The following is a 26,009-nucleotide window of genomic DNA, read 5'->3' as shown; positions in this document are numbered from 1 at the left end:
CTAAGAAAACTCTTCTTCAGAACAAATTTCTTTATAAATTTTCGAGAAAATTTAAAACTTTAATTCTTCTTTTTTATAAAGCTTAAACTTTGTTTCTATTTTTATACTTATCTTTCTATTATTTCTAATTTTTTTAATGATATTTATTTATCTTCATGCTGAAATTATTTTTAATTAACTCCATTTATTTTAAATATCATTCCAGTGTATAGGTTCTTGGTGAAAATTGAAGCGAGATAAATTCTCGTCAAATCTAAAGTAAGCCCTTTTTTATTTTATTTACTTTGTTATGAGATATTAATTAGAATTTAAGAAAAGAAATGAAAAAATTCTTTCAAAAATAAATATTTTATGATTTAAAGACACTGCATAAAAAGTGTTTGAAATGAAATAATGAGCTTTTACATTAAAAAGTACTTTTATTATGGGAGTTGATACATTTATTATTAACTATTTAGTTAGTAAATATTATAGTAATGGATTTTTGTTGTATTTCATTTAAAGAAATAAGGAATAATATTTAGATTGAGTTTCATTAAAATTTATGCTATTTGTAATTATTCGAGATCACATTTCGCTTCTTGTACTTGGATGCGAAATTTAGAATCGTTTCTTTTGAAACTCGCTCCCAAAAAAATCCACATATTAAATAGATTTTCTAAGAATATTCTAATAAACATTTCTAACTTGCTAAGACAGCTATCTTTTGCAAAAAATCAAAGTAAAAAAGGGTCGAAAAACTTCAATTTGTATTTTAATATGCTTCATCAAATTGTTCCATGAAATTCAAAGAAAAATTGACAGCTTTAAATAAGATTTAAAATAGAAAGAACATTTTACAAAGCAAAAACAGCAATGTTTGATTTACGTAAATTGTTTTTAAATTTTATTTTTCATTAGAACACATTCCTTCTTATAAGCGATTCTTCTTCAAGCAAAATAAGAACAAGGAATCTGTTTGCATAATTTAGCTGTTTAGAATATCGGTAAACTTTAAAAGGTATGAGTTTGTATTTTATTACCCTTTGTTCCATAAAATTAGCAAATTGTTCCATAAAATTAAAACAGAAACTGACAGCTTTATAGAAGATTTATAATAGACCGAATGTTTTATAAAGCCAACACAAAATGAGCCATTGTTAATCATACGTTAATCATTATTGATAATCGTTTAATCATACGAAAATTGTTTTATAGAATTTTATTTCCCATCAGTTCAAATTTTTCTCATAAGAGACTATTATTCAAGCAGACTAATATCTTTTTTTATAATTTAACTATTAAGAATATAGGTAAACGTAAAAGGTATAAATTTGTATTTTAATATTCTTCAGTAAATTTTTCCATAAAATTAAAAATAAATGATAGCATTAGAGAAGATTTTAAACCAAATTAATATTTTATAAATCCAAAATAAAATGAGCTAACGTTTAATCATACAAAAATTTTTATAGTATTTTATTTCCCATTATTACGCATTTTTCTTGAAACTGTTATTCGGACAAACTATGTATGAACAAGAGAGTTTGCCTAGTTTAACTAATTAGTATAAGGATAAACATAAAAGAAATGTAAACTCTCTTGAGAATAATATTTATAACTCATTAATGTGTATTTTCTATTGAGAGTTACGCATATAAACTGACGAATAGGCACTCGAGTTATTTGGATAATTTTCCATTTTGATATTAGTACTATTGCATTGTCATCTGTTTTCTCTGAATTCTGCAGAGTACCATCAACTCTAATGAGAGTGCGAAAAGCTAACGAGTGAAGGGAATTTTGCTGAAGACATGCCAAGCAAAGAGTGATAAAATCCCTGGCATGCCAAGTACCTCAATTCAATGCAACGCGCCATTCAACGTGCCCGAACACCTCCAATTTAAACGTTAACAGGCTCTCATGGAGCCTGTTTAACCCCGGGACTTGAATCTCATCCATCTGTTGTCGCCACCATGTGTTGGGGACCTTTCAAAATCCCACAGCTTCTGGCGTAATCAAAGGGTAATCAATCACTACATCCTTGACATATAACAAACACTTTCCTGCCTCATGGACACTTTAAATTTTGTGGAATTTTCCTGAGTTTATCTGAGTTTTAATCAGTAACCAACAGTATCTGATAATCCGAGAGAGGCATAGTCTCATACTTTTTTCTTCCTAACTTCCATTGTCGGTTGGAAATTAATTGGATAAACAACACAGGGCATCTTGTCTTTTGTGTCGAATGAAAAATTTGTATATTCTATTCATGAATAATGATTCTGTTATTTTTGCATATTTTTTAACTTTATAAAGTGCATTGTAAAAATAATTTCCATACCATCCCAAAAATGCGTGTTTTTTTCGTAAAAATATAATAGAAGAACTAACTTAAAAATCAAGAGTAGCATGTTTTAATTAGGTTTAATAAGTTATGTTTTAATTAGCGTATAATAATATTATCTACTTAAAAAATGACATTATAAAAGTGGATTTTATGTATTAAAAGTACTTTTAACGAAGAGCTTAATAAATCCCCCAACAAAAAGACTAAATAATGCAAATTAAAAAAACGCAAAAGGAAATACTATATAAGTTAAATTAATAAAATTATTAGTTTTAGATGGGGTGTGATTGTTTTTGTATTCCATTTGAAGACTTTTTAGGGAGTGATAAAAGTTGTGAAACCTCACTTGCAGGCAGAAAACGATAATTCACTGCAGACTGTACTTAATATTAATTTGCTAACTCTTTCTTTAACGTGAAACTCGAACATTATCATGCTAAAAAACACGCCCAGGAATCATTTAAGAAATGATTAAAGCAATGAGTTTACTGTTATTGCTGTTTTTATTCGCTAAGGGTTAGTGGATAAGATCGAAGTTAGCATACTCTCAGAATGTGGTGATCATTCGTAATATCTGAGGTGTATATCACTGAAATGAAATTCATAGTATTTTCATCTGAAAATGTGACTCAATGTTTGTGTCAGATTATTGAAACTTGAAATGGCAAATGAGGTAAAACTTCTCCAAAATGAATAAATGCACATTATGGTGCAATAGCGTAAATTAATAAACACACATTATGGTGTAATAGCGTAGATGAATAAATGCACATTATGGAGCAATAGCAAAGACAAATCATAATAGCCAGCGATGACAAATTTTCAACTTTAGTTTTGTGTTGAAGCTTGGTAAAATATTTCATGGTGACTTGAAGTGGTCTTTGTGTCCTGATATCTCACATTTTCATCTGAAAATGTGACTCAATGTCTGTGTCAGATTATTGAAAATTGAAATGGCAAATGAGGTAAAACTTCTCCATAATGAATAAATGTACATTATGGGGCAATAGCGTAAATTAATAAACACACATTATGGTGTAATAGCGTAGATGAATAAATGCACATTATGGAGCAATAGCAAAGACAAATCATAATAGCCAGCGATGACAAATTTTCAACTTTAGTTTTGTGTTGAAGCTTGGTAAAATGTTTCATGGTGACTTGAAGTGGTCTTTGTGTCCTGATATCTCACATTTTCATCTGAAAATGTGACTCAATGTCTGTGTCAGATTATTGAAAATTGAAATGGCAAATGAGGTAAAACTTCTCCAAAATGAATAAATGTACATTATGGGGCAATAGCGTAAATTAATAAACACACATTAAGGTGTAATAGCGTAGATGAATAAATACACATTATGGAGCAATAGCAAAGACAAATCATAATGGCCAGCAATGACAAATTTGCGACTTTAATTTTGTGTTGAAGCATGGTAAAATGTTCTATGGTGACTTGAAGTGGTCTTTGCGTCATGACATTCGTAGCTGTCTGCATCTATTTTGATTTCCCCAATTTCTCTTTACTACAAATGTAAATTTAAATAATATTTTAATTATCACTTTTCTTCTTTACTTACTGTTGATAGATATTTACTTGAGCTACAATGATAATTAAAAAACGAGTTACTGAAAAAAAATTTCACACCAATTGTTACGGTAAAACAGATTACGAGCGATTTTAAAAAAAGGAAAATTTATTAAAATTTTATAGCATAAGTTATAAATACGTTTTATTTTGATAGAATTAAAGCTCTTTAAATATGTTTTTTAAATATGCATCTAGTTTTCTTGTCTTGTCTCAGAAATTTGTATCTAAGAGAGTATTATGAATATTCAAGTGTAAAACAAACTGTGGGAGTAGAGATGTTAAAATACACTCAGGATCATTTTTGATCTGGAACTTGAAATTCATTGGAATTGTTTTTAGGCCAAGCCCAATTTAAAAATATATCTGATGAAAGCCGAAATTATATTTACACTTAATTACGGATCCAATAGATTTTTGTATGCTTATTTAATTCGAAAGTAGTAAGAAGATATGTGAAAAGTACATGAGGTAAAACCAGTAAACAGTTTTGAGCTAAGAAATCCCAGTTTAGACGATGCCTGAAATGTTTGGGCTGAACTCGGTTAATTTTTCTAAGAAAATATCTGTATATTGTGCTTATTTTATTGAAATGGGTTGTATAAGTCGATTGATCAGATACTTTATAAAAAAAATTAAAAATAATACTCTAAAAAAAAAAATCTTGATGAATAAAATTTTTATATTAAATTTATTAATCATTACATTTCAAGAAACTTCGTTCAAGAAACGCGTTTTTCCTTAGCCAAAAGTGCTTGAGTCATTAATTGAATTTAATAGCAGTTAAATATATATTTTTTCACTTGAAATAGTTGTTTTGAAAAGATATTTGTGTCCCGCAAAGCAATTGTGTTTCGATTTGATAGATAAGTTCTGTTGGAATAGATGTATTGCAGTACTTAGGGACCAATTATTTGCAATGAAATAGCTAATTACGTGTTTGTACAGGGAAAAAATAATTGCAACAAATGCCCTGTGTAGTATCTAATGGAAATATACGAAGCCTATAAGCGACATGAAATGTATTATTCTTACTATGAATTGCTTTTCGGGGAAACGTAATATATTCCCGTTAATACTTCCTGAGAATTTGGTATAGAACAAGAATAGGTCAGAGCAGATATTAAAATGTTGCATGTAAAATAATAACAAAAGAAAACAAATTCCTTTCACTCCTAGTAACTTTTAATTAAATGTTCGGATTTTCTAGAACTAGCATATAATCATAACGATTCTGGAATGATACCTAAAACATCCAAATTAACTAGTAGTGTTGACAATATTTCGAGTAACAAAATATGCAGAAAATTTTATTTCAAGAAAAATACCTTTTTTTTCAATGGATACAAATGTTTGACTCTAAAAATAATTTGAGATAAAGCCGCAATTTGCAACTGAAATTTTATGTTACATTTAAGCATTTACATGCTAGTTAAATAAGTAATCCAAGGAAACTGAATCAGTAATATATTACTAGATTACAAACCCCTTTTACTGCAAAAATATCCAAATTGGAAGGAACCGTTGACATGTTTCAAGCTCTCAAAAACTGGCTCCCATTTTCAAGACTTGCTAGACGCGAATGAGAAGAAACGACACTGATTTGAAATACAAAGTGTTAAGTTGTCTGAGAAAAATGGAAAAGTGAAGGAGAGAAAAAAAAAACTAGAAAAATCGCAGTAGCAGATTAAAGCTACTGTGTTTAACTTGTTTTGTATCTCACCTTTATCGTTCAGTTTATCGTTGGTAACTTAATAAATAACTTTTGTTTCTTCTCATTCACGTCTGGCAAATCTAGAAAATGGGCACTTGATTTTGAGCACTTGAAACTAGTCGACTGTTATTTCCAATTTGTATGTTTTTGAAGTGAAAGAAGTTTTTAATCTAGTAATTTACATACTAATTTAACATTTATTTGCTCTATGAGCCATATATTTTTTGGACAAATATAATGACAATTTCAGAAGGGTAGAATGCCCATTTTTTTAGATTTCAATTTTTTTTCTTCAAAAATGTTAATGTTTTAATTCTTAATATGTTTTAGTTTTATACTGAGAAATGGGTCGAATTTTTAATGTTTTTTTTGCATATTTCGCCATATCTATTTAATATTCATATTTTTTGATATCAGTCATATCCATCAAAATCCTGAATACTATTTAAAATTTGTGGTTTAAAGATAATTAGTTCCTTGCAAAAATATATTTATTTTATTGTTATAACAATTAAAAAAATCTATTGAAAAACAATTGAAGTGCGCTTATACAACTTTCTATTTCATGTTAAATTATGTAATTTTAAATTATAAAGTCTATAATTTTTAAAAAAATTCCGGTCAGTTGAATAAATGAAAAAAATATAAATTTGTTTTACATATTTATTTTATTGTTTATTTTTTACCAGCAAAAATATGTTTATTTTATTGTTCTAAAGATTAAAAACTATCGAAAAACATTTGACTTGTAACGCACACAACTTTCTATTTTATGTTAAAATAGGCAATTTAAAATTATAAAGTCTAAAATTTAAATAAAAGCAGTTGTATTGTTTTTGAGAATTACATCACCACTAAATTCAAATTTTATAAATTAACATATTTTTAATTTATTACTTTTAAAGTTGATATTAAAAAAAGGTAGAAGAAAAACAAATTAGAAGCAACTTTTATTTCTGAAAATGCTTTTTAATATATCAAAAGATTTCTCTATCTTTGAAATTAAAATTTTTATTATTTCCGAAAAGATCTGGTTGCAAATTTTAATACAATAACAATCACAGTGAAAAAAAGAACATTTATTTGTGGAATATCTCTAATGAATTGAAAAGACAAAAAAGGGACAAAAGAGAAATTATCCCTTTCTCAGCAACAGGAAGTAACCTTACCACTGACAAAAATTAATCATTCCTAAATCGAGAGCAATGAGTAAGGGAATTCCGTCTCAATCAAGGTCCCTAAATGATGATTAATCATCTTTTTTCCCCTTTTGAGGAAAATCATTTTGTTGCCACCTGCAGAAAAACTGATTATTTTGCCTTTTCCGTTTGCTACTATTGTTTTCCATTAGAATGCCAAAAAGGGAAATCTTGTAGATTTTATGCATATTAACAAAAGCCATTAAAATGAAATGAAATGAAATGAAGTTTGTCATGGATCTATTGAAATAAAGTGTTGTTTTTATATTAGAGAAAAAGAAAAGAATGAAACCAATTTCAGTTTTTCAAAAGGAAATTAAAAAAGGAAATGTCATTGTGATATCAAAATGAAGAAAATTGGATTGATTTAAATGGGTTCTTTTAAATCAAAAGAAAGAAAGAACTAAAATCATTGCTTTGTTTTTGTATAAATTAAAAGTCTTACTTTAAAATTCAACTTCTAAGCCTTCTATTAGAAAGTTTAGTTTAAGATTTCAAAAATAACTGCAATTTTATTAAAACTAGTTTAAATGATTTCGGGTCTATTTTGATTTTGCATACTATTCTAAGAAAAATATTTGAGTTTTCCCTGACAGTTTGCAGTTATGTAATATATTATAAACATTTAATTACAAAATATTAAATCAATTGAAAATAGCTTTATTAAAAATGTGTGGGGCTTACTTTAAAATATTTTTGTTCACCTGTGTAGATTGTGCACTAATTTTATAAAACTTTAAAAAGTAAATACATTTTCAGTTTTTAAAATCAGGAATCCAATTAAAATATAACATAAAACAAAGAAGATGATAAATTATTTTCACATTACTATTCAGTTGGATTACAAATCTTTATATTTCATAAAATAATTACAAGTTAATTTTTAAAGAATCGTGTATCAGATTGTATGAGTTTCAAACATAAAACGAAACACGTATGTTCATGTACATGAATGATATATCTAATAAAAAACCATGAAAATTATAAACTTTTACTCCTAAATTATTTAAAAATTGATTTTAAAATTTAATGCATGATAATGCTATTAGAGAATGACAATAACATGTATAGAAAGAAAAATACCTTATACAGTTTTTTTTCCTCAGTGTGGTACAATATACATAGTTCAAACTAGAGATGGCGAACCCTTTTTGATTACTTAGCCAGTTAAATTACGATTTATTATTTTCGGATGTCTAGTCTTCGGTTAAAAAATTAACCAGGCGGTTGTACTTTGATTTCAAACTATATTTTCTGTTTAAATTATCATTTGCTTGTAACGGAAATTGAATGAACGGTTTTTTGGAAATATTTGAGTTTAATATTAACGTTAGTTCATTATGATCATTCCAAAGTAAAATATTTTAAAGCGGACAGACTTTGTGGTAAGCAATAAAATAAAATTGATTCAATTATTTCTTGATGTATTTAATTTATTTTGTAGTAGGTAAATTAAGTGTATGAAGACAATTCAAAATTTGTTACTTATTGCGGTGTTTTTTGTTTTCTTTTAAAAACGTTTCAACTAATATTGATATTTCTTTTAAAATTCAATTAATATCATTAACATGTAGAACTTAATTTGCTATTTAGTTTTGGCTATCTCTTTACATTTCTTCACACTCATGCACTTTCAAAGAAAAAATCAATCTCTTCAACATCATAGACTTCAATAGTCTATGTTCTCAACAGCAAGATATGTTAACATTTATAGGCTCCCTAGAAAATGTTATAACATTACCAAAAATCTTACTTGTTTTTGAATCAACCTATGATAGCTGTTAATAGAGAAGAATTTTTTTTTCAAACCTTGTCACGTGTCATTTAATACCACGAGTGGCATAAATTCACGATTTATTGTTGGAATCATTAGTGGCCAAGATTCCTAAAGAAAACTAAAAATGAAATTTAATTTCATTTTTAGTCACAAAAATTTATTTTTCCACATAAGTTTGACATTCAATATTTATACTTAGCCTTCTTTCAATTTGTACATAAATTACTTGTAAGTAAGCAACTTACAATGGCAATTCTCCTCAAAATTTGTCTAAAAATTATGGCTTTTTCATGTATTTGATTGAAGAGTAAATTTTGATAATGTTAAGAAGAGTTTTAGCTCATTTAATTATTTATAAAATAATTTTTTTGCATTAAGCAAATTCTTTAGTGAAATTTAGGGTAAGATAAGTAGTAATTTTTAAAAGTAGCTTTCCAATTTCTTTTATGACATTTAATATTTATGCACAGATTACTATAGGATGATTGTGATTTTGGTTCGGAAGTATAGTAGAATACTTAATAATATAATGAATAATATATAGCTAACATTAAAATAGGATTCAAAACCAGTCTCAAAACCATGTTTTTTTTATTTTAAATAAAGATTTTTTTTTATACGAATCTGACTTTATTTGAAATATATAGGGAATATATTCTGATATAGAATTTTAAAAAAATAATTACGTCTAAAGAGTAGTCTACAATATAAAGTTTTCAACTACGATTTATTTTTCTTGTTCATGTCTAGACAACCGGGAGCACAAACCGAAGAATCTTTACTCATCTCTATTTGAATTTTTCTTGAAGATGATTTTACAAAAAAAATTTTCTAACAAAACTTTAATTATTTTTCCTTTTATTTTACAAAATCGAATTATTTTTAATTATAAGTTTCAAAGAATAAAGAGCATAATAATTTTAGGTTGTAAAGTCTAAAATAAATATATCACATAGATATTGGAAAAAAAGATTAAAAAAAAAACTTCTCTTTATTAAATAATAAGCAACTCATTAAAGTCAAACTATTTTGAGCTATTATTCAAACTCTAATGCTCATTAATAATTTAAAAATCATGTGTAATTTATAAATGCAGTTTATTTAGACAGTAATACTATGGCCTAGCCTTGTAGTCAAACATTAAACCAATAAATGCAATGATATAAAGTCTGTACTGATTTAAAACTTTAAAGCAAGAAATATAGATATTTTTTTGTCATAAATGCGTTAAGCATTAATTTTGAAAAAGAGAAATTTAAGCATTTAAAAAAGGTACTGCTTGTCAAACATTTTTTGATTAAACTTGTTAGTTGGAGCTGATTTCCAAATTTTATTTCTTTTTAAAACATATGAAAAGATTAATAAGACATCAATATAAACTCTCTTACAAAATTGGAAATTTGCTTAGATCTTTCTAAATAGAGACCTGTGTAGTTTTATTACATTCTAAATTAAGCTTTCATTTATAATTTTAATAAAATGTTTCTTCTTCGAATCTAAAAAAAAATCTCTCTTTGAAGCAAATGAAAGCAATTCGAAGGAGAAATAATGTAATTATCGGAAAACAGAATATCGCGTAACAAATTATATATTCTTCAAATTTAATGCTATCGATTTAAATGCCTTTTCTTCTAAATAATCTTTTTTTTCCATTTCACGCGGGAATTTTCACGTTTTTCCTCTTTGTATTCAATTAAAAAACTCTCATCTCATTTATTTTGAATACTGACGTCTGTTTTGGGCAAAAATCATTAGGACGCAACCAAGTGTTCATAAAGCAAAATTTTCTGAACCTTTTTAGAGTTTTTTTTAATTTCTTTTTCCTCGAAGCGTTTCGCTTCAAGAACCCGGACTTTCTAAATTATTATTTGCGATTTATTCATAAATCACCAAACTTGTAATTTTAAAGAAAGTTTTATGTTTAAAGAAGAAATATCATGTAATTTGTTAAACAGAAAAATTGTTTTCTTACTTTTCCACGAATTTCAATTAATTTTCATCCAATAAATGAAAATAATATAATAATCTAGAGAGCAAAGCCAAAATTTTAATGACATTTTCTACACATTGCGTAAGTGGTTATATTTTAGGTCTTTTAATTTTTCTTGTTGTTGTCGTTCAAAGCAAGTTATACATAAAAGATAAATAAATAAAATTATGTTAAAATAGTATATACTTTTTTTAAAAAAAATCTTTATAATTTTACATTCTGATAAATTACGTAGAGGTAGTTATTTAATACCGTTTTTAAATGTTAGTGTTACCCGCTTAGTTGGTTGGTATGTATTCTTCGTATTCATCCATGTAATTTATTACTTAATTCATTGAAATATTCATAAACAAATTAGAAAAGCAAGCAAAAATTTAACGTTAAAATTTCCTCCTCCATTTATCAACTTGTTTCCAAAGGAAAATGTATTCTTGCGACTTTGAATAAAACTGAGAAACAGAGGTAACATTTTAATGCCAGTCTAACTTTTTTATACAACAGCCATGACTGTGCATAATTTAGCGTAAAAGTAAAATTTCACTGTAAAGACTTTATTTGGCAGTTATATTTACTTCAAAAGTTTCCTGAATGTTTCCAGCGTAATTACTAGTAATTTTGATTAAATTTTTTCTAAGTTGATTCACAAGAGATTTTTAATCAATAAAAACACCATTACAAGTAAATTTGAAGAAAACGTGCTACTTTATTATGTATTATGCAACAAGTTTATCTTCCATGGTAAATCACGTAATATTTATCTAATGTGTTTACATAGTAACATGAATTTTTTTTTCTATGCGTCACGTTTGTTTGTTTGCTGCAGCATATCTTGTTTGAGTTAGTTCCTTTAAAAAGAAGATATTTGCCCGAGGAACTAGTTATTATCTCCCGCTATTGCTTAAAATAAGTATTCCAGTTAAAAATGTTGTCAACAGAGTTGGTATGTAATAAGCAAGAAAGGTTGATCTTGAAATATACGAAATATCTAAGATAGACAACACAGCGCACTGTAAAAAATTCCCATTCTTTTCACAGACTTTTTGTGTATATTTGAAGCTGTTTTGTTGACAAAATGTTTTTTTTCTTCTGTTTTTTATCGTAGCCATTGTTGTTGTTGTCATAAGTCAGGGATGGCGAACCAATGGCACGCGTGCCATTTATGGTACGTGACACAATATTTTGGGCACCCCACCGATCGCAATTGTTATACACTATACGCAATATACGCAATTGTATTACACTATGAATTGTTATTACACAAATGCATAACACTATGAATTGTTATTACACAATTACATTATGAAGCATATGTAACAATTAAATTAAAATTCACGAAAACAAACAAAATAATAAACAACTATTAATAAAAAAATTAACAATTAATGGTAAAAAAACAATTAATAATCATAAAAACAAGTTAACAATAAGTAACTAGCAAAAAAAAATTAACAGTCTTGCTTAAACTAACATCTTACAACCTAATATAAGTTATTTGTCATCTAATCTGCAGCAACAGAAGTCACACTGATGTTACTTTAAGTTGAATTGCGCCTATAATTGAGACATTGCAAAATGTATTTTTTTTAAATGTAAATAAAGAGTTTTGAGTTGATAGTATTTAGTATTATTATTTTCCCAATAATCACGAAGTCAAAATTATTTGACATCATTAAACAATTTTTCAAAAAAATGGCACGTTGGTGTATAAAGGTTCGCCACCCCTGTCATAGGTTATTAAGTCACTAAGGGTGCGAATGTTCTTGTTTTTCAGTGGCACCATCTAGTGACAAGAATTCGACTTTTGCCACACCCATACGCCACACCCGTTTATAAAGAGGACCCATTCATACATCCATTCATGCACAGATTCAAATTTTGACCTGAATCTCAAAACGATCAATCTCCTATCCAGTACTTCCAGAGGCATAATTTGGTCCAGAGACATAATATGGATGACCTCGTGACCCAACAGGTTTAAGGTACACTAATCACCATTTACTACAAGGGAAATCTTTTGCCACCTGAATTCGAACTCATTTTCCCACGAACGTGAATCCAGCGCCCTACCAACCAGGCTATTTCTTTTATTCTAGTAATAAAGGGATAAAAACCGTCTTTTCAAATTCCATTTTTTGCCATACAGTTTTGCTTAGCGTAGGATAAATCTACCTTTGTTTAAATCATTCTATGATCGTTATCTGCACCTGCTCTTATATTTCAGCAATTATTTTATGGTTTTGAACATCGTATGAATAAAGCTGCGATTCGACTTTATTGTAAAATTGATACTCTTCGTGATTATTATAATTCTTTTGATATAACTTCTTAGCTTGTTAAGTTGACAGATAACTTTATGCGAGTAGGCTACTATTATTTTTTAACAATAATTATAAAATGTTTACACTTAAATAATAATTAAATGAGAAAAACTTTTAAGATAAAAACAATTTAAGATTTTTTCCCGCGCTGACACATTAGAGCTGTAGTAGCTCAAGGAACTAAGTTATATGGATTATGAGGACCAATGAGGTCCAGGTTTGAGTCCCAGTGTGGACTGGTCGCATGGATGCTATTCTCGGCTCGCACATCTCATAATGCTGACATAGGTATTTTATAGAGTTAGTTAAAATAATGATACTTATCTGCTTAAAAAACAGGTGTCTACTTTTTAATGACAGTATTTTTCTGCGAAATAAACTGTTTTTTACTGGCACACTAGCTGACAGTTTTTGTTTGTTGCTAAATTTAACAGATGTTTTTACAGTGTGAGTTTTAACTTTTTTAATATTTTGTAGTTAAAATATAAGTAAAGAACATGCATTTAAATTACTTCACTTTCGCTGAACATTTTATACGCAACTTGTACGTAATACTATAGATTTTTTCAAGTTTATAAAGTTTTTAAGTTTTTGTCATTTTGAATTAGTGTGGGCAAATTTTGTTGATTTTTCAATTTTCTAAAATTTTCATCCAATAATATTTAAAACAAAACTTTCAGATTTCTTAATAGTTTGTCACTTAAATACTAGTAGATTAGAACAGTAACTTTCTCGGAAGAACATAAAACATTACATTACATTCTACCACATTATAAAGGTCTAACTAAATTAAATTTTAAGATGTAAGCATAAGAATGTTAAATAATGTTTCTAATATATTATTTAAACATTATGTTACCAAAAGATAGCAGTTTCAGTAACAATAACGATTTTTCCGAAAGAAATACAGAACTGTCAACCATGGTTTGAGTATAAGAATGAAAAAGAATTCTTATGGGAAGGAAAAGGTGTCTAATATTTGCTTTCTCATCGAATCTGAACTCTACCTATCTTCTGATTTGGTAAGTGGTTTTACCCAAAGAACCCTCAAAGTAGACAGTTCAAGATGGATCGATATTTTCTTTTTAGAAAATTCTGTGAATAAGTTAAAGCGCACTTTTTTTAGTGCTTAAATTTTTTTTTTAGTTTTGTTGCTTTAGCGAAAACGCTTGCTAAATTAAAAATTTAGCGTGAGTTAATAAAGTTATTATTTTTTTTCTCAATAAAAATGACAAAATTCCCTGACAATGCAATACGTAGTAAATAAATATTAACATGTTCAAATTACCGTTATAAATCTTGACAAGTCTAGTAGGAATGTTAGAAATCATTCATTTTGAGAATTATATATTTAATATTCAACTTTGTACATACGTGTGACACAGACGTGTAGAAAATAGTTGAAATATTGGCACAGTTCAGCACAGTTTTATTGGATTTTTTTGTTACTAGAATGGATTTTTCATTATATTACACTCACGGATAAAAAATTAGCGCACCAAGAAGGAATCGTCAAAATGAAATGAAATTTTACATACATAATGACTACTTTGATTTAAGTAAATGATTAGAAAATCAAGGATTATCGTTTTTTCTAATAATTTACTTATATCAAAGTAGTCATTACGTATGTAAAATTTCGTTTCATTTTGACGACTCCCTCTTGGTGCCCTAATTTTTTTGTCCATGAGTGCATTTATTGTTATATTTATAAACATTTAAATAATCCTATTTATTTTAAATATTCATTCTTGAATTAATAACCTAAGGAAATATACTATCTCTAATAATATCTTTACTATCTTCAATAATATATTTAGAAAACTTTCCTCTCATAAAATTTTAAATTAAAGATACAAAAAAGGTTTCATAGAAGTAGTTTGTAAAAAAAAATTTAAAAAATTCCTAATATCTGCAGTACATATGGGCTACAAAAATATAATTATTTCTGAAAAAGGTTGAATAGCGTTTTTATTTTCTCTAACTAGTAAAAAACGTCATTAAAAAGTTAAATATAAAGCCTTAACTATTATAAAAAGCGTTAAAAAAAGAAGTGATCGAACTCTGTTAATTCCCTATTTTTTGTGTAATGTTTTTTTTTTAATGCTCATATATTTTTAGTTTTCTTTTTAAATGCATTTAGACATATTGCCGCTAGATGAAAGTCACTTAAGTAAATTTTGACAACTTGGACAAATTAAAAATATAGGGGATCTGATGTTAATAAATTTAAAATAGGAGATTAGCAAAATTCAGAATTTTGTTATATTCACAAAATTAACAGATAATAGAAGTCTGATTGATTAAACACGCAGTTTAAAATAGAATTCTGCATAAAAATCATTTATTAATTCCAGAAATTGGAGTCCGTCTACCATGGAAGCAAGAAGCTAAATAAGAAAAAAAATCTGAAACTAAAAAGCTTTTTTGGTTTTAGAAATGATACAGTTTTTCTTTACACAAAAGTTTATTTATATGATTAAAAAATTGATGAATCTGTATCAACAATATGTATCTAACGAGGAACAGGGCAATAACAACGAATTTTCGCACTTTAAAGAAGATAGGGAAATTGCCATCATGGATACTTTCCAAAAAGCTTTAATAGGCATTAAGTGGCTTTAAAACATTTTCTTATTTCTTAAGGAGACGTGAAAGTATTGTTTAATATAGTACAATAGAAAAAAATATACTGCAAATCAAAAACCAAAACAAACATAAATAAAGATTTTTTTTCTCTTTCTGGAGTTCAAGTATTAACTGCAAACCAATAAAATAAAAAGCAATTGTATTTTCCTTTGTATAAAAAGAAATTGTTACCTTTTTATTTAGAATTTAAAAAAAAACATATTTATGTTTAATACGTCTTTGTTTTCATGTTTCACAGAAACATTTAGTCAAATTAATGCGATGGAATCTCAATCCTTTTATTTAATAAAAACTGATTGTGGTGTAAAACGAGGAACTATTTAAAACGAATTTTTTGACCGGTTCCAAATGATTTGACATTAAAAAGTATTTAATGCACATATTCATATTTAATTCACCCATTCTAAAATAATAAAAATATTACCTATGTCATATAAATTTTAGAATAAGTAATTCTTTATTTTAATAATCATACTACATAAATACTAGTGCTTCGTTAACAGATTTTAAACTTTTTGAAATGTAATGAACAAATCATACCATGCACTGGCACAAAAAAATCAATATTTTTTCTCCAAACAAATTATTTGGAATTGGAAATGTAATTATTCATCATCGAGTAAAATACTAATTTAACAAACGCATTCAAACGAGAATATATCACAACTATTGATATTCGATAGTTTTAATTGGCACAATGCCAATGAGAATAAATGCCATTTATCAAAGAATCCACTAAAAATCTTTTGAGTTTTTAAATATACTGCATGGGGCTTAAAAGATTTTAAATATATCTTCGTCATTTTGAAATCGCCAAAACCATTAAAATTTTTTATTTAGTAGGAGTTATTTATGTACTAGAAATATTTCTACTACGTTATTAATGGCAGAATACTGACAATTAAAATTGCATAAGCTTAATTTATTGTATAAGTGCTTTTAAAAGGTAACATGGTAGAATTATTTTGAATATTTTTAGCATATTCAGTCATTATATTAATGAACAACGGTTATTTATTGAATTACGAGTTTCATATTACCCTCTTAACTGCTCTTTTCAGTAAATCACCAAATGAAATGTAAGTTTAAAATTTGGAGATAATACATTTAAGAAGATGGGAAAATGATGGGTGCTATAAAATTCTTTAGTTCATAAATTTTATCCGACAAAATATTTTATTTTATAACCGTCGTTAAACGGCCGATACAATTTTGAGTCACAATTCAGAAGACAAGGGAATTTCTGGTTCAAGTATCGGAGGAAATTGATCTTTGAAGGACTTTTTGATGGAACTAACCGGAATTTGCGTTACATGAAAAGAAAAGCCGCGAAAACTTCCCACGGTTAACCTGCTGGCAAGGGGACTCTAGCCCATGATCCGCTGAGAATATCTTACGTCACCACTGAAATTATTTTACCTACCACTGGCGATTATTTTACGTCAGCACTGTATCATGGCAAAATTAATCACAGAAAAATTAATCTAATACGATGTAGCGAAATTCCTTTCTTAGAAACTTTAATATTAGGTACGAAACTCCCGGAAAGCTATGCAGGTGTCACAACGAACTCATATTCGGTACGTTGAAAAATTTAGGAGAGGACAAATCTGACTTCTCCTGTAAGGAAGTTTTTAGTACCTTGAAGAATGTGATGAGCTGCTATTGCTCTTCCATAAATAAGCAAGATATTTTCGATTAGATTCATGTCTAGAGATCCGATTGAATACATAATTCTTTGACCTTAAGATTCAAAGTTTTCTTCTTCCGGTTCAAGCCTGTGTGGTTGTAAGCTTTCATCTTTAGTGTGAACGCCATATTTGAACACATCGACTCTGACATCGGGATATAAGATCTCCGGGGATCTTCCTGGGCTGCTTAACCTCATACCAGCCCACACCATAATACATCGACCTCTATAGTGGCCCACTTCCATGATGCTTATGATACTGTGAATCTAGTTCTCTTCATATGGGAACTTTTAGGCATTCCATCGATGAAGAGAGCTCATAGACCTACTGTATTTGCGTCAAAGGTTGATATCACTTGCACCAGTTCTTGGGATTTACATTATCAGGAATGTACCCTGAATTCTCTGAGTTTGTAGAATTGATATCTTAGTGCCCTATATTTAGCAATAATGTCGCAATACAGCAGTTTATTTTAATGAATGACACTACGCGTCACTACAAAATCGAATTGAAGCCTAAGATAATTAAAAAATATTTATAGTCAGTCAGTTCTTCAGATTTGAATCCCATGAAGCATATCTTGGATGACTTTTGAAGAGCAAATGGAGCTTGTTTTTCCGTTAATTTTTGTAGTTAAAAATTACCTTAATGGAGGGATGGGATTTTTTGTCCCAAGATCAAAACTCTCAAAACACTTCATAAAGAGTATGAGTTAATTGTGAGACCTACCAAGTCCCACAATTAACTAGTCAAGGGATTTTTACCCCACATTACATTCTCAACAAGCACAGTACTTTAATTTTGTATTACTTTGCTCTGATCTCTATCAACTCATGATTCATGCCGTTGGCTTTTGTTACTGTTTTTGACACACTGTCAAGTATTAGAATGCCCTCATACTAAATCTCTCATATGAAAATGCTCCTTGTAAAGTTAAAAAAAATTAGCGACCTTCCCTTTTATATAAATTAAAATTCTATTATCCATTTTGAAAATAAATGAAAACAGGAAAATTACATTTCAAAGGCAATTTTAAAGAACGACGTGTGTAGAAAATAACTAGAGCTAAAAATATTAGTTCCGTGTAAACAGATATGAAGTTAATTTTTAAAGTGTTATAAAGAAAACTTAAAAATTTAGCACATTTTCCTCCTTACAACCTTATTTTTTTGATAATTTTGAACAGTTACCGTTGCTTGGTACATTTTTCAATGTACCGAGCCATTTTAAAGATTCGACTTGCAGAAAACACGTAGTTCCCATAAAAATAGAATTCCTAAAAATAATTTTTAAAGAGTCTTTATTACGTTGTAAATTTTGCCACATGAAGCAATGTGTCACATTCCACTGCAGTTTTTTTTAAAGTTCAAACTCCAATGCAAGCATTTAGTGTTTGGTATCTTTCAAAATATAATTACTTATAGGAAATATTTAGGTCGAAAACATGATATCAATAGTTTGATATCAATAAACGCTCCTAAATCAGTCCTTTCCCAGTATTCATGTTTTAGTGCATTTACATATTGATACACGAAGAAAAATTCTGGTAAAATTACATTCCTCTATGGTAAAAGCATTTTTAGTAAAAAAAAAGGAAAAAAAAAGGTAGCAAAAAAATTAATGAACGGTATTTAAATCATTCATTTCTTAATTTTTCCATTTTTATGTTAACAGTTTACCGAAAATGCAGTTCACAAATTTATAGCACTTATTACCACTCATTTAGAAAAAATATGAAACTGAAAAGTTAATTTAACTAAGTAAACGGTTTTTATGCAATACTCTGAGGTATAATGATAAAACTATCAAATTTTATCACATATTTTGGAACCATATTTTATTCTCAATTTTACCAAAATAATTGCCAAATCGCTTTGGTAAACGTTTCCAAACTTTTTCGTTTTCCCATAGAGCAAGAAACACAGTACATTTTACCAACTATACTATACTTTCGACTATACTTTTTATCACAGTGTATATTGGAATTTTTTGATATTTATATTCATGTATACAATTACATTTTTACAATTCATACAAGTCATTTTATACACATAAATTTCGTTTCAAATTTGTTACTCAGACCCATACATTGTAAATTTATTTTATTCTAGGGCAATATAAAACAGAATTATTGTTTTTTACTTTTATATTTCACAGGCGAAAATCTTCAGGAAGGTCAAACAAGTAGCTTTTAGTTTTTAGCTCTGAAAGCAGATTAAGATTGAAAAGGCACGCTAGGTGCCGTGTGAAATTTTACATTATTCTGATTGTAGTGCAAATCAGGTCATTATCAGGCATTCCATCTGAGTATTAAAAAAATAGCACCTTCAACTTTTGCATAAAACAGTTCAAAAAGTAATGGAAAACATGCCCCTGGACATTGATTTTTATGAATTTAGAATAATAATGTGAAATAAAACTTTTAATTTGGAATGAGGTCAAATTTGAAGTAATTAGAATTGTTTGTAAAAATTTTCTCCAGAAAAATAAACATATAACAAATATTTAAATGAATTTGATCAATTTTTTTTATCTTGATTACATTTGCTTGCAGTTCAAGATTTTTTTAACTAGTATTAAGGAAAAAAAAATTGAAACTCTAAAATTAGCTTGTCTCTTAATATAATGTACAGCAAAACACTGACTTTACTTTTTCTGTGAAATTACATAAAAATTATGCAGGTTCAGCTCAGTTCAATATTTCAGGATTTGCGCAACTTGCAATTTTTTTGCAACGAAATTTTCTTTATTTATTAAAAAAAACCACCGTTTGAAATTAAAACTTAGAAGCAGTTAAGAGAATGTTTCAACTCGCATTTTTAAATAACAAGTAATAACATTGCATGCGAATCAAGTATTGCATTCTAATCAAGTATTGAATTAGAATCGAATATTGCATTCGAATTTAATAAGGTCGACAAAAAAATTTTTTTCAATAGAAATTGTTTTTAAGCTATTGATTACTACGATAAAAATTTGAAACGTAATTTTACTAAGTATATTCATTTGAGAACTGCATTGCAAAATTTTCTTATACATAAATATAGGGGAATAACCAACAAATTCGAGATACATATCAGAAAAACAGTATTAAGTCATTGCTTATTCTTGAATTAGCTGATAAAATCCACAAGTTCTCATACAAATTTTAATTCGAGGACATTTACTGGATAACTTAGAACTCCTTTTTATTGCATTTGTGAGATACCATTTTTTCAGAGTTATCGAAAACATCAATATTTAATTTATAAAGTAAACATCACTATGGATAATATAACAACAAAAAAGAAGAATATTGAAATTTTATCTCAGTGTATTTATTGCTATATTCAGTTTTGAATTAGCATTTAGATAAATACTTGATTTCAAGAGTTTGAGAAAAATCGTAGAAACTTGTGCAGGAACAGGTCAAGTTTTATTTTAGTAGTTACATGATTGCCTAGTAGATGGCACTGCTGAAATATCAACGATCTTATCCGCAAATGTTATTTTATGTATTTTTCAAAAGATAATAAAATTAATCATAATGCGTAATTTCGTAAATATATGAGATTACAACACACAATTTTTATTTTCAAACATTGATGATAACTGCAAATTAATCAAACAAGCGATTGCTGATAAAATATTTGATTTCATATGAATTGCAGATAATCTGACTATTTGAGAAATATTTCTTTTCTTCGGGATGTGTTTGAAATAATATTAAATGAAAAAAGATGCAATTTATTTTAGATTGTACACATTTTATAAGTAATTGAAATAGTATTTTCAAGCAAAAATACACAAATAATTTCATTAGATTAAGGTATTTTCAGTTCGCGTTTTCTTGATCTTTATAACGCTAACTTGAATTTCAAATAACAAATACTTCTTGGAGGAACTAACTCTAACTTACTGTAACTTTAGAGGAGGAAGACAATATTACATACAATTACAAATATCTTTAACAGTGCTTCATCTGTTATATGTTATATACTCATATATTACGTAGAATGGAAAATGTCATTCTTTACATCAAATAGAAACAGGTATTTCTTGTTTTTTAAACTTTTAACCGATAATGTAATCAGAATTGATATTAAGAGCATTTTGCCCCCTTAGTGTGTCAATCTTTAATGCCAGTTTGATAAAAAGCGATTGGTTTTTTAACACAATACCTAGTGGTGGCATTTTGAACAACAAATAAATGCATTTGCTAAAGGGAATAAACATATATCCTGTGGTGCAATAACAGATAAGTATGATGAGTAAAGCGGTACCTCCCTCCCTAAATCATTAATTTTTCCCATTTTTTGTCTACATCATCTATGCAAGTCCACGATCAAAATTACTGGATTTAAATTTAAAAATTCTCCTATTTACGAACATCCTATGCACTTAGATAAATATATATAAGCTCAAAAAGAAAATATTTACAAATATGTACCTTTTCTAATATTTAGCTGGGCGTTTCAACTCTATTTGCAAATTAAAAAAAAGGTTTAAATATTTATTAGTAAACAAGTCACTTTAGCACTATAATGCTTTTGGCACGACGTTGAAGTACACAACGAGCTGAAAAATGCGCCAAAACTTTATTTTCGGGTCCCTATAATTTATTTAGTTAATTTAGATATATTACATATACTATATTTATTTAGTTAAGTTAATCATAACACAAATGTAAAACTTATAATTATTTGTTTTAATTAGTTTTTAAATGCAACATAATTTTTCAACATACCTTAGGCCTATTTTCATCTTCTTTGATTTTCAAGTAGAGTGGAGCCACTCCGGCCAGATAAGGAGCTTTTCGGAAGGGAAACATGGATTTAGGAGCAAACATATTTACTGTAAAATAAATAAATAAAATATCAGCTATATGTGAAATAAATATAAATATTGAAATTATGTAGTATTGACTTTAAAAATAATTACGTTACTTTTGTCAAATTATTATATTTTTTTTGAATTCCTATGTTTTTTCCAATGTCTATAATTTTTATAAATTTTAAGGTAAGAATACCAGTAGATATAAATTAAATTTTCAAAAAAACTTTATATTACAAATAACGTTTATATTTCAAAAATGTGCACCCGTAAAACATAAAATAAAGAATTTTAATATGCGGCAGAAAATAGAAAATCACATTTTTATCATTTATGTTTGAAGATTTAACTAAAAAAGAATCAAGATTAGCTGATGATTTATGGCTGATTGAATGACTTAGTTAACGCGAATAGTTACGCTCTGCAAATGAAACCAAATTTTAGACAACCTAGCAACTGTAAAGTAATTATTTCCGAAACAAGGTTTCCAACAATTATATGATGAAATTTGGTAATTTTCTTTTCATTGTAGTAATTCTTCTTTTAGTTTATAAATATACTGCATAGTAATTTTCTGTAATTTGCAGCTTTATTTGGCATTAACTTTTCTGAAATGTAGTTTTGAAACCCAAAATCTGTGATACTTGCGACTGCGAATATTTGGATATAAACGTAAAAGAACAAAAAAAAAAAAAACGCTCATTTTAATATTTATCCAGAAAAAAAATTAAATTACTTTTAAAAGATTGGAGTAATTAAAACCCTCATTTATTAGAATGAGATTATAAATTATTAACCCTATTTTTTTGTTTTACACTATTTCAATTTATTTGTTGTTGTTTCTAATGCCTCTTGACAACATCAGCATGCCTGCTTGGTTAAACCAAGCGAATTTAAAGCAGATGATGCGGTTCTTGTTTTTCAGTGGCTCCATTTATGGCCAAGAATAAGACTTTAACCACTCACACACGTCACATCCCATTTCGTATGGCGGATCCATTCATACATCCATTCATTCACCCACAGATCATAATTATGGCCTGAACCAGAGAACGCTCAATATCCAATTCAATGTCTCCAGAGGTGCAATTTGTTATGGGAACTTGAAGGAGTGCACCAGTCACCATTACTACACTGGAGGAGGTTGAACTCATAATCTCTTGGACATGGACCTAACACCCTGCCAATCGCAATATGAGGAATATTCGTTGGAAAAATTTGAAAGTATTGTTTAAATTTAATATTTAGTTATTAGTATCGCCGTTAGTATATAAATTGCGTAGTCTTAACCATTTTAACCGTAGTCTTAACCATGTCCCTGGTCAACAGCTAGCTCTTGTGGGTGGGTACGCTTTACTACATTATTGTTTTGCAAACAAGATTCCCAAATCTATCAATAAATACATACTTCTCAAAAACTTTTGAGAAGTGGATTTTGTTTGATTGCCGAAATGTAATCGGAAATTTATTGTTAATAGTAAATTTGCACTCTCAATATTGTTAAAAAATTTTAGAGAACTATTATAATTGGAATTTAGAAAATATCATTTTTCAAGAAATTAATTTGTGCAAAATTATAAAATCAATAATTAATTTTAGCACAAAATATACAAAAACATTTATTTTTAGAGCTGGCGTGGAATTTAATTTCCTCGCCTTAAACTCTGATTAATGTTTATTTTTTAAAATACATATAAACAAGTTATTCATAAAAATCACTCATTATTCATTTTTATTGAATATTTTTCATTCTAGCTATTGTATTTACTTAGCATACATAAAAACTTGTTTAGTCATAGAAATTTTGTTATTGATAAAAATGAAATTTCCTTTCAACATTTTGCTTAGTTTTCAAAAACCCAAGCAAATTCAATTTCAATTCCCAAGCAAATGGTCTATTTTATTTATATAAGTTTTTACGCAAATTGAAACAAATACAATTTAGTACGTATTCAGTAATTAATTTTAAACTACGTTTAGATGATTTTCTTTTTATGATGAAACTTTAAAATATTCATCTACCAGTTTTAAAATACCGCTTTAAAATAATTTAGTAAAACATTTTTCTATATATAATTAAAAACACTATTTTCAGGTAAACAAACCATAAAAACAATATTTTCAGAATCATTTGATCTATACGTTTATTTTCCTCAATGTTAATATTACAATTTATTATCATGAAATGTATTGTGAATGTTTGGAATATGTATTTTTTTAAGCTATGTAGAATTTAGAATCAACATTAAATTTGCTTACTGCCGAACTTCTTCACTTATTGTCGAACTTTCTACATTTTAACCCACAAAATGGTCATTGCATATCATCTCACAGTGTGAAAAAAATTCTGATAAAATAACTGAACTGTATGGTAATGGCATAGCTAGTGAAAAAATAATTCTGGTTTTAGAAACCAAAATATGTGGCATTTAAACCATTAGTTTGGTAATTTTTCCATTCATATGGTAACGGTTTATCGGAAAATCTTGTTTCCAATACTTTAGTTCCTTTTTCCATACATTTAGTAAAAAATACAAAGCGGAAAAGTAAACTAATCCAAATAAATGGATTTTATACCATACTTCAAGGTATAATAAAAATATTACCAGAATTTACCACATCTACCAAATTTTATCACGTATTATAAAACCATATTTTATTGCTAATTTTACAAAAATCATTGCCGAAGCGCTTTGGTAAAAATTACAGATCTTTTTGATGTGGCCATAGAGCCAGAGACACGGTAAATTTTCCCACATTTTGGCAATTTTAACCATAATTTTTCAGTGCATTTTTAAAGTTAAAGGAGAAATAAAAATTTTTCTGCTTATAAGTAAAAAAGGATTGTACTTAAATATCATATTTTTTCAAATTTAAACATTTAGATTTGAATGTTTTTATAATTATATTATGTTCAAAATAAATACGCGTTAAATAATATTACTAATAAAATTTTATCGCTAAATAAGTCATGTTAGATCCTTTTTCGCATAATAAGCGTTAATAATAAATAAGCGTTAAATAATTTTACTAATAGAATTTTATCTTTACGTAGCAGTTATTTCAGATCTTCTTCAGTATGATTCTTTTTCATTTTTTTTATCCCACTATTTGATAATTTTAACCTATCCAATTTTTTAAGTTAAACAAAAAATAAAGGATTTTCTACATTTAGGATTAAAAAAAAGTATTTCTCATTACTCCTTTATATAAAATTAAAGCTTATACGTAAGAATATTATTCTAAAATAAAAAATAACAAAGTCTTAAAGAATATTGCTAGAATTACGAATTCCAAGAGCGAAATATTATACTTCGAACATAGTTTCAGTTAATCCACAATATACAATTATTACAAATACACGATAAACGGTAATGATAAGGAATAATCCTAGCTTTATTAATTGCATGTCTCTAACAACAGTAATGGTTGGATTTAGATGGAAAAAAAGAAAGAAAAATATTAACGCTGGAGTAACAATGACTAGAAATCTGATCAGTTTATATTTCTGTGAGCAAAGTCCACTTGGTCAAATCTCAGAACCAGTTTGACTATATTTTTTCTTTATTACTTCTTTTTCTTTCTATATATAATATAAGTTATTTATAGGCACTTGTTTCTCGCAAGGAAATGTTTTGTAATTCTCTTCCAGTTCTTGTTTTTCTATCTTTTTTTGGTGTTTTTTTCCACAAAAATACTCTTTTTCAGCGAGTTGTAGGAGAGAAACAACAAAAAGAAGAAAAGAAAAACAATAAATAAAAAAACAAAGGGAAAAACATTCGAGTACAGTTCTAGGTGATTGGTATGAGGTTCAATGATTACTATTCCAAGCTTTACCATGACTTTTATGTTTTTTTATACAGCTATTGATTTACGATGGATTGTGGTTCTTGCTGCAGAAAAATATTTTGACCACATGACCGAAGCGTTGAAAACTGGAAAAAC

At 27.6% G+C, this 26,009-nt stretch overlaps 1 protein-coding gene across 1 annotated transcript in view; it reads right to left on the bottom strand.

Moving 5' to 3' along the window:
• LOC107443694 (fasciclin 1) overlaps positions 1-26,009 on the bottom strand; it is a 264,168-nt gene that overhangs the window by 85,198 nt on the left and 152,961 nt on the right. The window contains exon 3 of the mRNA XM_016057640.3: positions 21,979-22,085. Coding sequence (XP_015913126.1) covers positions 21,979-22,085 — 107 coding nt within the window. The remainder of the gene's footprint in view (positions 1-21,978; positions 22,086-26,009) is intronic.

Source organism: Parasteatoda tepidariorum, chromosome X1 (assembly GCF_043381705.1).
Source record: "Parasteatoda tepidariorum isolate YZ-2023 chromosome X1, CAS_Ptep_4.0, whole genome shotgun sequence".
Lineage (NCBI taxonomy): Eukaryota > Metazoa > Arthropoda > Arachnida > Araneae > Theridiidae > Parasteatoda > Parasteatoda tepidariorum.
This window is presented reverse-complemented; position numbering and strand designations above follow the sequence as displayed.